At 39.5% G+C, this 16,514-nt stretch overlaps 1 protein-coding gene across 4 annotated transcripts in view; it reads right to left on the reverse strand.

Annotated features, from left to right (window-relative positions):
• LOC139695788 (meiosis-specific nuclear structural protein 1-like) overlaps window positions 1-4,827 on the reverse strand; it is a 29,966-nt gene extending 25,139 nt beyond the window's left edge. Inside the window, exons 1-3 of one of the 4 annotated variants that reach the window (XM_071594574.1) lie at window positions 4,574-4,826; window positions 4,268-4,469; window positions 1,337-1,437 (exon numbers count right to left, since the gene is read on the reverse strand). In XM_071594574.1, the coding sequence (XP_071450675.1) occupies window positions 1,337-1,434 (98 nt within the window). In that variant the 5' untranslated portion in view covers window positions 1,435-1,437; window positions 4,268-4,469; window positions 4,574-4,826. Of the gene's footprint in view, window positions 1-1,336; window positions 1,438-4,267 lie in introns of all 4 variants that reach the window. The other 3 variants (XR_011702391.1, XM_071594576.1, XM_071594575.1) reach the window with 3 other exon arrangements.
• Window positions 4,828-16,514: the final 11,687 nt, after the last annotated feature.

Genomic DNA, 16,514 nt, shown 5'->3' on the forward strand with positions numbered 1-16,514 from the left:
ATACCATCACCTTTTGTGGCATCTAAGCCAAGTGTTGGTGATGATTAAACCCTAACTCCTGCAGATCTCAACTGCTTTCTCCCCGCGGTCATTCCTCGAGCCTAAACCGTAGTCCCCGACCTCGTCACCATCTCTTCCTTCGCCTACCGTCACATTCCAATCCCCCATCACTATCAAATGTTTCCCTGCAGGAACACACGCGATTATGCCCACTTGCTGGCCATATATCCTGTCGACGTCTTCCTCCCTATTATTGCTTGGTGGCATGTAGACCTGAACGATGACCAAGTTCGTCGGTTCTGCTTTTGCCTCTATTAGTAACATTCCATCCATTCCTTGCTCTATGTTCTTACTACCATTTTGTTTGGTATTACGGCCACCCCTCATTCGCTTTCTTCCCCTCCACTGTACAATACTCTTATAAATACCACTCCGGTAATCTCTGCTATACTTCTATCTCACTTCACACAGCCCTAAAATACCTCACAAAATCCTGTCTCTCTCACTCACCCTTGAGACAATGTCATACTAAGCATTCAAATTGTCAGGGCTGACCAACATCGCAATCTAGAAGGAACGCCCTTATTCTTCCTCCAGTCTATTCAGTAGGTCATTGGAAAAACCACATATCCTTCAGTAACTTGCATATGCTCACAGTGTTATAGCCTGTATATTCAGGGGCCTTCTGTGAAGGCTCGGGGGAAACCTGAAAGTCTCATTTATATAGCAAATACATAAATACAGTATTATTTTTCTTAAGAACAACATTGAAAATAGCAGCTGGTTTAGTAATTATACCTTACCAAAAAAATAAGTAACTTTTAATACATTACTGTGCATCATGTTTATCACACAGGGGTGTTTGGAGGGACCTGAATTGTAGGATTTTGCGTTCTCTAGTCACACCTCTACAATGAAGAGTTCCCCTCCTAAAGTGAAATTACACTCAGCAAAAAGTCGATGAAATAGGGACATATAAAACAATTTCTGGCTTGACTTGGTGGAAAATCTTCATATTGCAATTGAAAAATAAACAACTTGAATTTTCAGACCTGAAGATGTTATACCATAATGAAACCTAGGTTGTAAATAAAAATTTCCTACGTGGAAAAGCCAAGTTTTTTTATTTTTCAATTTCAAATAGGTATACGATTATTTATTGCTTGCATACAAAGCTGAAATACATAAGTGAAATCTTCCCCAACACTGGCTGAGAAAGATGGCACCAATGAATTGGGATTTCTTGTCTCATCCAAAATTCATTAAGAATAATTTTGCAAATAGCAATGAGTGGATTTGTTGGTACACAGAAATAAAATGTGAAGCTTAAACCAACCTCAATTTTAATTCCACATATTCTGACTGTTGACTGGATTCCGATCGATTGCCAACCAGCTCATCACTGAAATCCATGCCACCCCTCCTAGCTTGCATCCTCTATAAATAAATACAAAGAGACATAAATGACCAGTAAAATAATCATTCTGCAAAAACTCCAGTCATGTGTGGTGATGACCAGAATACTCTATGCTTAGCATGCAGTTACAGTGATTAGCAAATAGAATTTATACACTATCTCATATTGGTAATAATAATAATAATATACTTTATTCATCTTATAATCATATTCACATATGGTAGATGTCGTCATTTAGGAACATACAGTTGTTCCTAGATAATTTAGTATACAGCACAATATACAATCACATAAAATACTTATTTGAAAATATTTGCATACATACACCTAGTATTCTACTCACGCTAGACCTTATAATTTTAGGCTAGTAAAGTCGAGCTCATAATACTCCTCTATTGAGTATAAAGGATTGGAGGTAAGGCAATCACGGAGCACCCTGCGGAACACCACATTGCGGGCTGACTTTACAGATTTTGGAAGCATATTAAACAATTTGATAGGTAGACCAACTTTGTAAGTCCTGTCTAGCCTAGAGTATGGAAAATCCATATTAGACTCTGCTCTGGTGCTATGGCTGTGAACGTCAGCCCTAGTGGAGTACACACTCGTATTTTCTTTTACATGAACTAATGAATAGAATATGTATAAATTGTAGACAGTAATAATTTTTAAATTTAAAAAGAGAGGTCTACAGTGTTCAAGTGGACATGAATTGGATAAGGTACGGACTGCCTTTTTCTGCATCACAAAGATTAGCTTAATATCAGATGCAGGCCCACAAAGTCTAATGCCATAAGTAATATGTGAGTGAAAGAATGCATAGTAGGCATTAATTAAGTAGTCCTTACTAACATATAATTTCCATTTCCTGAGCAGAAATAAGGCTCGGGCAAGTTTCTTCCTAATGTATAGAATATGAGCACTCCATGTTAACTTGGAGTCTATATAAAATCCCAGCAGTTTCACAGGGACAGTATCCGGTGTAGCACATTTTAGAGTACATATAAGATGCTGAGTTTCATTGGGATTCATATGGAGATGGTTGGCAGAAAACCAGTCCACTGCCTTTTTAAGTATAATAGGAACTCTATTCATCGCATCAGAATGATGGGGGGAACTATGTAGGAAAGTAGTATCATCCGCATAGAGGACACAGTCAGTAATCATATTGGGGCACAAGTCATTAATCATGACCAGACATAAAAGAGGTCCAAGCACAGAGCCCTGAGGCACACCATATTTAATATTTAATGGTTTTGACTGTTTACCATTTACATAAACTGACTGCTTACGATCAGATAAGTAGGAAGAAATAAATTTTAGTTCAGTATCCTTAAAACCATAATATTTCAACTTATTTATGAGAATTGTGTGATTAACACAGTCAAAAGCCGAAGAGAGATCACATAATGAGAGAGCCAAACATTGATTACCTTCAAAATGATTTGCTTTATAACATATTCAACAGCTTGGGTTGTACATTTGTTGGGTCTGAAACCAAACTGAGTCGGTGTAAATAGATTTAAAGATTCAAAATAGTCCAGGATTTGGGTAAATACAACTGATTCAATGATTTTTGCAAGTGGAGAAATAATTGTAATAGGACGATAATTGTTTGGAGAACTGATATCACCACGTTTGTGAATAGGAATGACCTTGGAAAACTTCAACTGATCAGGAAAATAACCAGACTGGAGACAAGAGTTAATGACAATAGCAAGAGGGTATGCTAACCAGTCAATTACAGATTTGATTGAGGTAGGTAATGATTAGTGGGAAACATTAAATTTGTGACGTAATGACCTTGAGAAAAGAATCATAACTGGACCACAAGGGCCTCCTTATGGTTAGATTCAATTCAACGCAGAGATACTACTTTTGCTGATCTCTTTCATTTCACATATTTTGCCTCTTTCCTTTCGCAAATTGTTCACACTCATCATCCATGCTATCCTATTCTTGGAGCGTTGAAAATGCCTTGTCGCAAGACCATCTTCATCTCTTATCTGAATATGCCTCTTAGTATAATTACAGTAAGTGGATTCATATGCAGACAGTTTTAAAAATTACACCAACAATGTATAACGGAGAATAAAATATGTTCAAGGGGCCCAGTAATCATAAATTATTTCCAACATAGCACACACATGTTACACGAACAATTGCTACAAAAATAAATATTCAAATGTTGGACAGTGGCAGAAACCAATGTGGCACTATGGAGCAAAAATTACAATTATTAAATATTGTTAAGGATAGAACTGTGGTGCATTCTTGAGCACTCCTCCTGTCATCGCACTAGCATTGGCAATAACAGAAAAAAGCTAGTTCGTTAATTACCATAGTATTCTTTTTTCACAGCATGGCATCCTCACTCCGGCAGGAAAAAACAACGCAAGGAAAACCTTTAATTGGTACACACTTTACAGTTTTACAGCGCTTATTCAGTTGCAGTTGAATTTCACTTTAGTTTGTTTAACTATTAATCTGATATGAAAGGAACCGTTTCACTGTGCCAGTTCATCTTAACTTAAGTCTACAGCAATGTTTCAGTAATTAATTCAATTTTGAAATCGCTACACTAACATTATTCGAAGAATATTAACCTTAATATTTTCTGTGACGGCCAATCTTTTTCGCTACGTACTATTTATTGAATTCCACGTTAAAGATCTACAATTGTGCCGACACAAGTGTGTATTTCCCAACAGGCGATTCTCACTAACGACCACTCCGTGGCCAGAAGCCTTAGGGTATTAAGCGTTGCTCCTTTATGTATGGGCATATACAAATTGTGCCGTGTTAATATTTACCGTCCAATCGACATGCATCACAAACATTGTGGCTCACCTTTTAAGAACTTGTCTTTCTCCCTGGAATTCAAATGTCTAGTAGTTAGCTGCCTATACAGGCATATTTCTAGGAAAAACAACTTCCCCGATAGCTCTGATGCATTTCACACCGGTCATTCAAGATCCCGCTCCCTGAATTTGAAGTTAGTCTAGTAGGTAACCCAGTGAACAAATACTTGCCCATAAATATGACGTGAAATCTGAAAGGCAACAGCGGCAAGGTAACCCGTTTTACAACGTTAAAATTGGGTGGGATAGCTATCTTAACCACCAATTAGTGTGTGAAACAAGGGTGGCTACCGACAGTTATGGACAAGACAACTGCCGATCACGTCCAAAGTTGTTTGCAAACACATCATTACATAAAACGGGGCGCCATCCTCTGGAGTCACTTTTAAAGGAGACTTCGCGAAAGTAGTATACTCATTCAATTATCCAGTAATAACTTTTTTCTTTCCTTGCGTGTTCATTCGCCCAGTAAAATCAGGTAGGAATCTTATAGCAACAAATTATTACGATTTCGGTTATTCGTAGCGATTTTGCATCTAGCAGGAGTTAACTGAACTTGGCCCACGACTATTTACCGGCCATTGGAGCTCTGGACTTTTCAGTCATACCAACGTAAATATTTTTGCACGAAGTAGCGAAGTTAATCCCCTAAACCATTGCAGTAATCTCACTTCAACGGACATATTATACTCAGTGATATTCCCTGTAATCACTTGAAATTGTAAGACCGGGATGAGTTATGTAGTATATGATATACGGCCCTAGAAAGAATCTACACTGAAGTTAGCCCAAGCGGGAGGTCGTCTTTTACAGCGAAAACTAAGAGGTGGTAACGAAGACTTTTTCGACAATATCTGCTCAACTAGAAAAGTACTTTTCTTGAAAATCACCAAAAACACTCGGCACTCCCTCCGACGACGTAGGCATAAAACCCACATCCATAGCCTAATTTAGCATCCAGGGCCCAGTGCAGTAACCACAGTCGCCCTTTCACACGAAAAAATAAGAAAGTACTTAGCAATATCTCCTAAACTAGAACATTTTTTTTCTAAAATATGGCAAAAAACAATTAACCCTCTTTCCTCTATGAGCAACCTTTCGCTTACCCCATGCTCATGGCCTAGTTTAGGACCGAGGGCCCACTATCGTCACCAGCGTTGTCCTTTAACACGAAAAAAAACAAAGTACTTCACAATATCTCCTGAACTAAAACATTTTTTTTCAAAAATTTGGCGTAAACATTAAACTCACTATAGTTTATCTGCTGCCTTTCGCTTACCCCATGCTCATGCACTACTTTAGTAACCAGGGCCCAATAACGTCAGCAGAGTCGAACTTTCACACCAAAAATAAAGAAGTACTTCACAATATCTCCTAAACGAGAACATTTTTTCCTCTAAATTTTACAATACACACTAGGCTACACATATAATTTCGGCAGTCTTTCGCTTACCCCATGCTCCTGGCTAGTTTAGTAGCCAGGGCCCACCAAAAGTGACTACGACACGACACTGAACTTGACCCATAGAGATAGGTTTTTTTCAAGTTTGTTCTTATATGTACTCAATATTCTCTCAAATACGACCGTTTTTTTCTTCCTCAATGTCACTTAATAGTAATGTTTTCATGAAAAACATACCATTTCAGCAATCTGTTTCTTCATTTATTACTTACAGGTGTTTTTTTCATTTTTGCACCATTTTCCGGCCACGGATTCCTCATTTTCACAGTTCCCCCTGATTCTTCACTTCTCTCCATTTTCTTTCTCTGGCGTCTTGAGCTGCGAAGATGGGATTTGATGAAAAGTTTTTAGGAGGTATGTATGGATAACTTTTTTGTATTATTAGTAGTATTCATTAATACATCACGGTTTTAGTATATCTGCAAGTTATTCCACATCACCCGAAGAGGCTACTCGCTAGATGCGTTTCTCTTTGTGCTTGGAGAAGAAACGAGCGAAAAAGAGATCCCCGGGAGGCATATGAGAAACCGCTTGCCCTTTCCCTTAATGAAAAAGGGAGCATCTCCCGAAACCTACGGTAAAATAGAGGAATTTTTCCAACATTTGCTTTTAGTTTTTTTCCTTTATGTAATCCTTTAATATTTCAGTAGCATGAAATTGTCTTGTTGTAAATTAGCATATTTAATCTTCCCAAGTCATTCCGTCCCCCGCTTCCTCAGATAGACGGAATGGACCGCAGATCCTATATCATCATTGCCGCCTACCTTTTCCTATTTTTAATTGTTCCTACGCTATCTCTTCTGAGGCTTTCCGTCCCCCGCTTCTTCAGATAGACGGCAAGCACCTCAGTGCCTGTGATAGTAGGTTAACGTATATACTGTTGGTTAACCTTTGTATTGGAGGAAATTCAACAAAATATAATCGCCTGTCAACTTATAATGTGCGTTCAAAGCTAAAACGACGTACAACCAAGGTATAGCCACAAGGCCAATTAATCAGCTGTCTGCCATATCTAGTAATTGAATGTCTAGTGTTCTCCATTGAGTGCACAGTATACACGACCAAGCCATATTTTCGTAATCGGAAGCGGTGGCAGTTTTGTCTACGCAAGAAAGATGATACCATCGGGAACACACATCGCACGCGACCCACGTTGTAATTCCACGGATTTTACCCCGATCGCACAAAGGGCATATTTCGTTAACTTTACGGAGGGACTGTAATATATTTGTTTTAATTTGGTTCCGGTACTCGTCGGCATCAAACTTTTATTCAGTTCCCATTTTTTTCGCTATCTGATTTATGAAAAAACACGAATGTTCTCCACAGTTATAGCTATCTCTCTGTTTCTTGAATGGCACCCTTATTACTCTCAGTTTACTTGGACGTATTTTTTCCTTACTTAACGCATTCCGCTTCTTTAAGAAAGTCGTGAATAAATTGTAATGTCTGGCATAATCCATATCCGTGCTGCCCAATGGATCGAAACAACGGGGATCGAGATGGTGCGGGGGCTAACGTACTGGCTTCCCACCCTGAGGGCGCGGGTTCAAATCCCGGCGGTGTTGAATATTTTTCAGAGGTTTCTCGATCCCTACTTGAGGTGCTTTGTGGAGGGCACTTTGAGTGAGTACGCCGTCCGTCGGATGGGACGTTAAGCCGCGGACCCCTTGGCGCCTTTCGTAAAGAGTAGGCTAATGCCGACGCCGGGTTTCTCTCCACCCTTCATCCTTTCCTGTCCTTCCCCTATGGCGCAAATGACCTTAGCTGTCGGTCGCCTCCCCTCAAAACTACTACTACTACTATCGAAACAACTGAATAAAAAACTCCCGGAAGTTTACGACAAATAGGCACCAGTGATTTTGATCTTTCTTGAACGGCATTAATATAATTTTCTCTTTGAACTTAAGCTTGGCGACTAAACCCTCGGACGTGAAGTTCCCTCGTAGGGCATAACTGGAATTTTCGCAAGGGATATAAATAATGTCCCTTTTGTTTTTTTCAAGAACTACGGTGGCGAAGATATCTATAATGAAATTACAAAGCCATTGTTTTGGGGACAGCCAAAGAAAGTCTTCCAAGTACACGCGGGTATCTTTGCCAGCGTATCCCAAAACGTATGACCTTCCTAATTCCGAACCGTTATCGAAGTAACTATTATCAGAAACTATGCTATTGTTGTGGAAAGTAAGAGGCCGATGATTTATGGCTACCCTGTCACTCTTCTTAACCCAATAACTGGAATCACTTGCCTCCTCCATTGGTCCCCCTTGATCTACAAAGATTTCGGGCTGCTTCACGGTCTCCACTTTGAAATCAGTGATCCCTTCTCCAGTAAAAGAAGTTACCCTTAATATTCCCGTTCTTTGTTTCCGTTTTCCCCAAGGCTCCTCCGCCATAAAATTATCGAGACTTTCAAATTTACTGGCATTGCGGCGTTTACTTTGTGCGGGGGGGATTTGTTAAAAAATTTCCTTTGTTCGAGAGAAGACATGGGGTTGGATTGCCCTCAAAAATCTACCGCACGGCAAATGTAAATTATAATCCAGAATCGTGTTTTTCACGATTCCGAACCACCTTTCCACGCTTGCGTTACTATATCGTGGTCCAAATAAAGATAATTCATCTCTGCCCTTCAAAATGTTCGACCAAAGAGGTACAAACGGTAAGAAATGCTTCAAAAAAGTAGATAAAAATTTAGGACTGAAAAAGGGATTCGGATCCCCACAGCACTCAACGTTTGCATTTTCCGCAATGACAGTGAAAAGGAGATAAAAAGGACTACTCTCATAAAGGCGGCTTTTACGGACCCGAGGAATGGAAAACTCACGTAAAATCAGGGAAAAAGATTGTAGATTTAATAAATAGAAAAAGATAGATGGATTTAAAGTATCTTTTTTCCTTGGGCCAATGAAGATAAAAATAGATATTATCGCAAGGGCGTAGACAAATACCATTGGCTGTGCATATATTTCCCTAACTACCTGAATGTTTTTGTATTTCATAGACCCATCTTCATTACTATTCTCCCGCATGATTTTATTATACGTATCCTGTTATTGAATTTTTATCCATGTAAGTCCCTTCTTTCGCGCGATGAACTTGTTCCAGTGCACGATAAAACAAATCTCTGTGTTCAGGTGTGACCATCGGGAATGTTCTTATGCGTCTGATGACGTCACACCCGCCGCCGTACGTCCTCGCGGCGGCTAGCGGGGAATTCTTTGCATGCGTACACTTGTGTTTAGATGAAAACGAAGTTTTCAGGAAATCGGAAGATTGGTGTCATTAATGCATTAAAGGAACAATGTTGGCATGACGACTGCTGCAAAAGCTTTTTCTATTCCAATTAATTGAAGAATGGCACTGGAATCACCTCCGGGAAAACCGATACGCGAAGAAAGAATTCGTCCCCGAGTACGCACCAACCTTGAACCCAAAGGCATGCTCCCCGCTGCGAGGGGGTTCGCCTCGAGAGCGATGGCCATTGTTGATGTCCTCGGCAGTATTTCCCCTTTCACATGATTTTTGACGCAGTGGGACCTCTCCTACAGGGTCGCACCCTAAAGTGGTAGGACTGATTTTTTACAAGAATTTTATTGACGATATACTTACATCGACTTAATAATCTTCAAAGTATGCTCCTTGATCTGCTACACACTTAGTATAACGTTGCTCCCATTCCCCGTACGCCCGCTGGAAATTTTCTTTGGGGATGCCGTTGATGACCCTCGTCGAAGCCTCTTGAACGGCGTTTATCGAGTGAAAACGTCGTCCCTTGAGCTGTCTTTTCATCAGGGGGAAGAAGAAGAAGTTCGGTGGTGCCAGATCGGGAGAATAGGGCGGGTGCGGTAACGTGGCAACGCCGTATTTGGCCAGGAGCTGTCTGACGACGAGCGCGCCATGGCAGAATTTTCGGCACCATCTTGGCGCACACCTTGCGCATGGCCAAATCCTGTGAAATAATGCGTTGGACGTTGGATGCAGATAGACCCAACTTTGGTCTGCAATTTCTTCAGTGGTTAAGGGTCGGTCTGTGTTCAGCAGTGTCCTCACTCTGTCCACATTCGTGTCGGTTCTTGCCGTCGACGGCCGTCCGGAGCGATGGTCGTCTTCAACGAGCTCCCTACCCTATTTAAACGACTAGTGCCACTCAAATACTGTGGAAGGGCTTAAGCCAGTGTCCCCATAAGCCTGCTTGATCATATCGAGGGTCTCAGTTGCCGTCTCCCCGAGTTTCGCACAAAACTTCACGGAATAACGTTGCTCTAAATTCAGATTCATTTTGTTTTTCGACGCGAACAAAAAACCTGCTTCACTAAAAACGGTGTCCTCACTCAAAGACAGCCCGCAGGTGACTGAGGTTGGTGTCGGTCTGTTGCTAAGAGCCCCTCCACCTTACCCTGCCAGGCAGACCCCCCTCCACCGCTCCGTTCGCGCCAGAGAAAACCAGTCCTACCACTTTTGGGTGCTACCCTGTATTTGGGTTTAACCAGGATTTACCCTTATCCGATGGTCACCCAACACCCTTCACCTCCCAATTCGTTTTCGTCCGTCGTTCAAGCCAATAGGGATTGTCCACCCATGAATCCTCTCCACGAATAAAGAAACACGTTACGTTTTTTGTCTAGGCGCGTTCGTCAACTTTCAAAGAGATGTGAACATTTTCCTTCAGTTACAGCAATGATTTCCGTGATAAGTGACCTGCACATTTCATCTTCTCACGTACTTTATCCAATCTTAAAAATGTGTCCCGGTTATACGAATTACATTTTTTTGTGTCATCAAATTTTTCACTTTCTACACTTCAGGTACTTTCTATGTTGTTTCCTTCGTTTCAGAATGAGAGACCAAAAGTGTTCGGGGCGGAGATGTTGGGTGACTCCTTCTTTGTTAGGGTCGCCTCAAAGATTGGGTATAGGCTGCAAGATGGTGCGTAGGATTTTATGAGGATTACTCTTTCATACGGTAATTTTGCTTATTTCTAATATCATTTACTTCGTGGTTTTATATTTAATCCTGCCCGTATCGGAATGTGTGTTTCAGGACAGACAACCGAGGAGTTGAAGAGGAGGACCCAAATTGTTAACGCGATAAACGAAAAAGTCATTGTATTGATTGGTTGCAATGACTTCACTAAGGTATAATGTTCACCCATTTAAACTTGAGAGACGATAACATTAATTAATATGCCCACCATTGCTGACTGATTTCACCACAGGGGACTAAGTTTCACTCATTAAGGGGTAGCTACTGCTCCGTAGTGAGAACTTTATGGAACAGGGGATGCAGAAAAACATTGTTAACCGCGATACCAGCACCTAGGTTTTGGCATTGTTCCAAATATAGGGCGCTTACTGGAGGCATTAAACTATCACCCCTTTATGGGCCTCTTCAGTTTTGGGAACAAGAAAAAGTCACTGGGGGCCAGATCTGGGGAATACGGAACTGCGGCATCATTAATAGTTTTATTGTTAAAAATATGTGCTTGAGTAACAATGTGTGAGCACGTGCGTGGTCATGGTGAAAAAGCCCAATTCCACAAATCAAGCCGTTTGTGATGGAAGGCTTGGTGCATATTGGACATTACTTGCAGGTAATATTCCTTGATTACCGTTCTATCCATTGTCAAAGAACTTATGTTGCTCCATGCCGCTGCAATTGAAGAAAAACTTACACATTCAACCAAACTTCGTGCGCTTTCTTTGGTCTTGGTGCATGCTACAGCTTCCATTGGGATGATTGAGCTTTAATTACCACGTCATAACCGTAAACCCATGATTGGTCACCAGTTTTGACCCTCTGGGGCAAATTTGGACCATTGCGGACAGAGTCATTAGCAATGTGGAATGTGCTTTGCTGTTTTTGGTCGAAATTGAGCACTTTTGGTACAAATTTTGCGGCAACCCGTGTCACGCCAAAATCATTGGTAAAAACCGAATGGCACGAGCCAATTGACACGTTTAGGTCCTCAGTAACTTCTCTAATGGTGATTTGACGGTTGGCCGATACTATTTTCTTTACTTCAACTATGTTTTCGTCTGTTGTTGATGTGCTTGGGCGTCCGGCATACTCTTCTTCGTTCACATATTTTCAGCCCTCTGAGAACATTTCGCACCACCGATAAATGTCTCCATGTTGGTCCAAGGTAGCTTCTTCATATGCCACAGTCAAAATTTGGTATGTCCGCGCTCTCAATTTCATTTTTCCCACAAAATTTGATACAGATTCTTTGACCCATTTTTTGGAAGGGGCAAAAATCGAAGATAAGCCAAAACACGTCGAAGCAAAATAGCTGTCAAAAAGTAACGGAACATTCAAAGTGGCGGAATGTTGCGGAATGATTGAGAGACATAAGTGCCAACATAATGCCACAAAAAAATCAAAGATCAAAAATTAAGGTAACCCTGCGGAAATTAAAAATTCCCGATACTTTTTGAACAGACCTTGTATGTCTAATTTTATATTGCTGTGTTTCCTTGAATCTCTTTGATCGTAGGCTATTAACCTTGGTGTTCAAGGTTAATCTCCTGCTATTTTACAGGCACCTGCTTTGAAATCTATTATTTATTTCCACATTACATTAATAATGTGCATTATATTAAATTATTTCAATGTCTGTTCACATAAAGTTTCTCGTTTTATAGTGATTGAAATTTCATTTATTTTTAGATCGCAGTTTCAATTGATTCTTCCAGGTCTTAATAAAACTTCACAAAAGTAATGTCTTTTATTAATGGACAGTACTAAAACCTTCCAAAGAAGCCTACATATAGTATATTCCTATAGCTGGCTCTGCAATAAAGAATGCATACATTTTTACGTTGACAGAGCAGAGCTGAGAGTGTAGTGTTTATTTAAATATTCAATTGTTGCCGGCTCAACCTTGTGGAAGTTAATTTTAATAAAATTAAGAATACAAAGCATCTTTCCACTGTCCTTTATTTGCGTAAAACCGGTTTCAACGCTCAAGCGTCTTCATCAGGTACCTAATGATGACGCTTGAGCGTTGAAACCGGTTGTACGCAAATAAATGACAGTGGAAAGATACATTGTATTCTTCATTTAATCAGTGTAGTGTTTAATTAGCCAGGAGTGTAACACGCAGACGAAGCAATTGAGGCCCTCGAGGCGATTAGAGATATATGGTTACTCGCCGATAACTCAGCCATGGCGATAAAAACTTCTTAAATAATGAGGCAAGGCATTGGGGTGCCCAAGGAAGGAAATACTACCTCCAAACTGAAGAGGGACGATGAATAAGATTCAATGAGTTGATATACAAGTGGGGCCCGATAATAAATAAAACGGTCTTGGGATTAATTCCCAAACATTGTAACCAGCTGCTTTTTGCTTAAGAATAACATCCACGTGAATTGGCTCTGTGAAATGACACTGGAAGTTATTTCTTTAAAGACACCATTGATGCCATTTCATGGATGCCATTTGAGTGTCTGGCTGCAGATGCCGTGGCATTATGGCATCGCAGAAATAGCATCGACAAACGCATTGCTTTGTGATAAATCATTGCCAAAATTATCTCACAAAACAATGTAAACATGATATTTGGAGTGTTAATTCAGGGAGTTTTAAAGCACTGGATTTTTTTGCTGTGCCTAAAGACTGTGAAAATATAAGTTTTAATAATCCCAAGGTTAAGCCTACGGGATAAATCAAATTATTTTGCAGCCTGCAACGAAGATTGTCCATTGTATTTGAGTTCTCTTTAGAATATTGAAGACAGTGATTGATGGGAGATTTTTAAGTAAGCATGGAATGGGAAAGAAAAGCATTAGGATTATATGAAATAAGTTCGAATTATGGACGAGACAAAGTGCAACGTTGTCACTACATAAGATTATTATTGCTGCTCAAGTAGATAAATGATTCAATGTCATTCCACTAGTTTCACTCCTCGAATCGCGATATCTCTGATTTCAGCTTCTCTCTTTCATACACAAGGATTTTTGTGTTCTTCTTTTTTATGTTTATATTATATTCCCAAAGTACTTGGTCTGTTGTAATCAGATTTGCTTGCAGGTCCTCTTGCATCTTTGCTACTCCTGCGATCTTCGTCTTCGAACCACAGCATGTTAATTTCTTTGCCATTCACCTTGACTCCTTTGATGCCCAATTCTTTTGCTTCCTTCATCGACTCTTCTACATATATGTTGAATAGTGCAGGCGATTGGCATCCTCGTCAAACTCCTTTGTTTATTATGGCTTCTATTTTCCTTCAGCTTCACATTTGCATGGTGGTTATTATTAGTGGTAGTAGTTGCTTATCTGATTACCTTTAAAATTGTGTTTTAGCAAGTCTTATTCACCTAATTTCTGTTACATATTCAGTCGTTCTTGGGTTAAATTATTCCTAAAGACATGGCCTTATTTGTTTTCCTCTGATAATTTATATGCCTATCTTTTCATGAAGAATGTCAACCTACTTTTTATCATCATGATTAATGAATTGCCTTGTTATGTGAAACGTACATCTGTTCTGTATGCTGATGACACCACTTCAGTCTAAAAATATCAACACCTTGGAGATGCAAAGGTCTAGCATGCCAAGACAGGCTAAGGATGGTAATGGTTTGTTATCATTCATTTACATATAAATATTCACAAAACTAAACATTTTGTATGCAGCTTTATATGAAAAATTACTGATGTTTAAACTGCTAAAATATAATGAATTTATATTTTAACAAAATTAAAATGGGAGACCCACATCAGTCAGATCTGTAATTGACTGAGTAGAGCTCTTTATATGTTACGGAAGCTGAACTTTCTCATTCCAAATGAATATTGTTAAACACTTTGCCATGCCTTCTTTCAATGTCGTTTGAATTATGGTGTCGTGTTTTGAGGACATTCCCCCGAAATGTCATAAAAATTTGCTAATACGACAGAGCTATTTGCTCTTTTGCTTATGTACCACAACATGATACCAGCAACCTTTTTTTATTAGGTAAGGAATCATGACTGTATATAGTTTTATCTTTAAGGCTCTGATTCATGTTAAAGTTAATCTATAAACTTAACATTTAAAATCTGACATCCATAGCAACACCCCAAGAGATAAAGCAAATCTAAGTGTTACTTGTTGTAGATTGTCATTTATTTCCAACACATTTCATAATGTGAGCATACGACTGCATAAATATCTGCCCACTCAGTTGAAATTGGACCGTATCCAGAGTTTCAAGAATCGGGCATATAACTGGTTACTTGCTCACTCATCCATTTTACTCATTTGATGAATTCTTTCATGACAATCTCCATATGTTACACACTATGCTTGCTATCTCAATCCAGTAACCTTTCTTAGGAAGAGATATCTATAATTTCAAAAGAGACGCAGGACAAAGTGAAGAAACACCAGTGCCTACAATTCTCACGGGCTTTTTCATTATTAAATGCCCTGATGAGACATTAAATAGTATGCCGTCGAATGCCTGCAACGAATACAATGAGTTGTTTAAATTAAGCGTCAACATCCATTCTGACATTTGTAACCATACAAGCCTTTTTCGTGTTCCTTTTCCATTTCAGGCATTCTCTAAGATTATCAACCTGAAACACCATATCCTTGTTTAAGCCAATAAAAAGCCATACCGTTAAGAATTTCCACCATGTAATTCAGTTGGAAAGCCTATAACCTGTGTGTGTGGAAGAAATGTTGTTTCTGAAGCACGCCATATTGTTTGTTATGATTCACGCATTCGGCAATGGCAATAATACCAAACAAGTGATGAACGAAAGCTATGGTATTAAAGAAGAAACACCTGTAATTCCATTAATGAAATTAAGTATGCTCTTAATATACTCTGTTCTCGTTTATAAGGTAAAAGGATCAAATACTGATAAGGAAAGTCAAATTTTTGGACGCACACTTGAGACATAACGACGCATTAGTTTCTCCGTTCAATAATTCTACGATGGTCAATGCAGATGTGTTTCTTTCCTTTGAGCATCGCTCAAGTCGTTTCTGCTGTACGGGGCTACGTTTTGGTAATAAAATAAATAATTGATAACACTTTTGGGATAATATATGAAATAGGAAAGATATTAATGTATAAGAAAGGATACGAGCCACGGCGCATTAGTGCACACGCCTGGGTTACGTTTCCAAAAATGCATGTTAATACTTAGTTTAGTGTTGGTTTAGATAGCTTATTGCTTGCTCGATTTCCTCTTAACTTCCAAAATTCCGCGTGCTTTGATCGTTCGTGGAATCACTGCAATATGGGTAAATAATAATATGGGTACAGTATACCACAATGCAAATGCTCACTAATGTAAATGGGGGGATTGGATGAATAAAAAAGAGAAAGAACAAAATCTTAACTCAAACACGGAAAGTGAAGTAATATGAATACCAAAACACCATTGATTCAATATTCAAAAAGTTGGTCTCATGTCTCGCATGGCCACACATTATTCTAGGAACGAACGTGAATGTCATGTAAATAATTCTTAATTCATGTGAATCAAGGTCTTCCCCCGATAGATTTGCACGTTCTTTGATAGTTTTTCAACAAATATTTTTCACTTCTCCCTTCCTCTGCCTTATTCTCCCTTATATCACTCACCCTTCCCAACCTGTTGCTTGCACCCCCTGCCACAAGACGTTCTGGTGGAATGCGGGGTATTTATTTCGATTCCAATTGTGAGTAACAGATGAAACTATTGCAGTGCCTCCGTGTTATGATTCGACCTGCCTTGCGAAACCATTTACGCAGCAGCAATCATCCCGTAAGAAGGTTTGGCAGGT

This window comes from Hetaerina americana, unplaced genomic scaffold (assembly GCF_022747635.1).
Source record: "Hetaerina americana unplaced genomic scaffold, ioHetAmer1.1.p SCAF_64, whole genome shotgun sequence".
Classification (NCBI taxonomy): domain Eukaryota; kingdom Metazoa; phylum Arthropoda; class Insecta; order Odonata; family Calopterygidae; genus Hetaerina; species Hetaerina americana.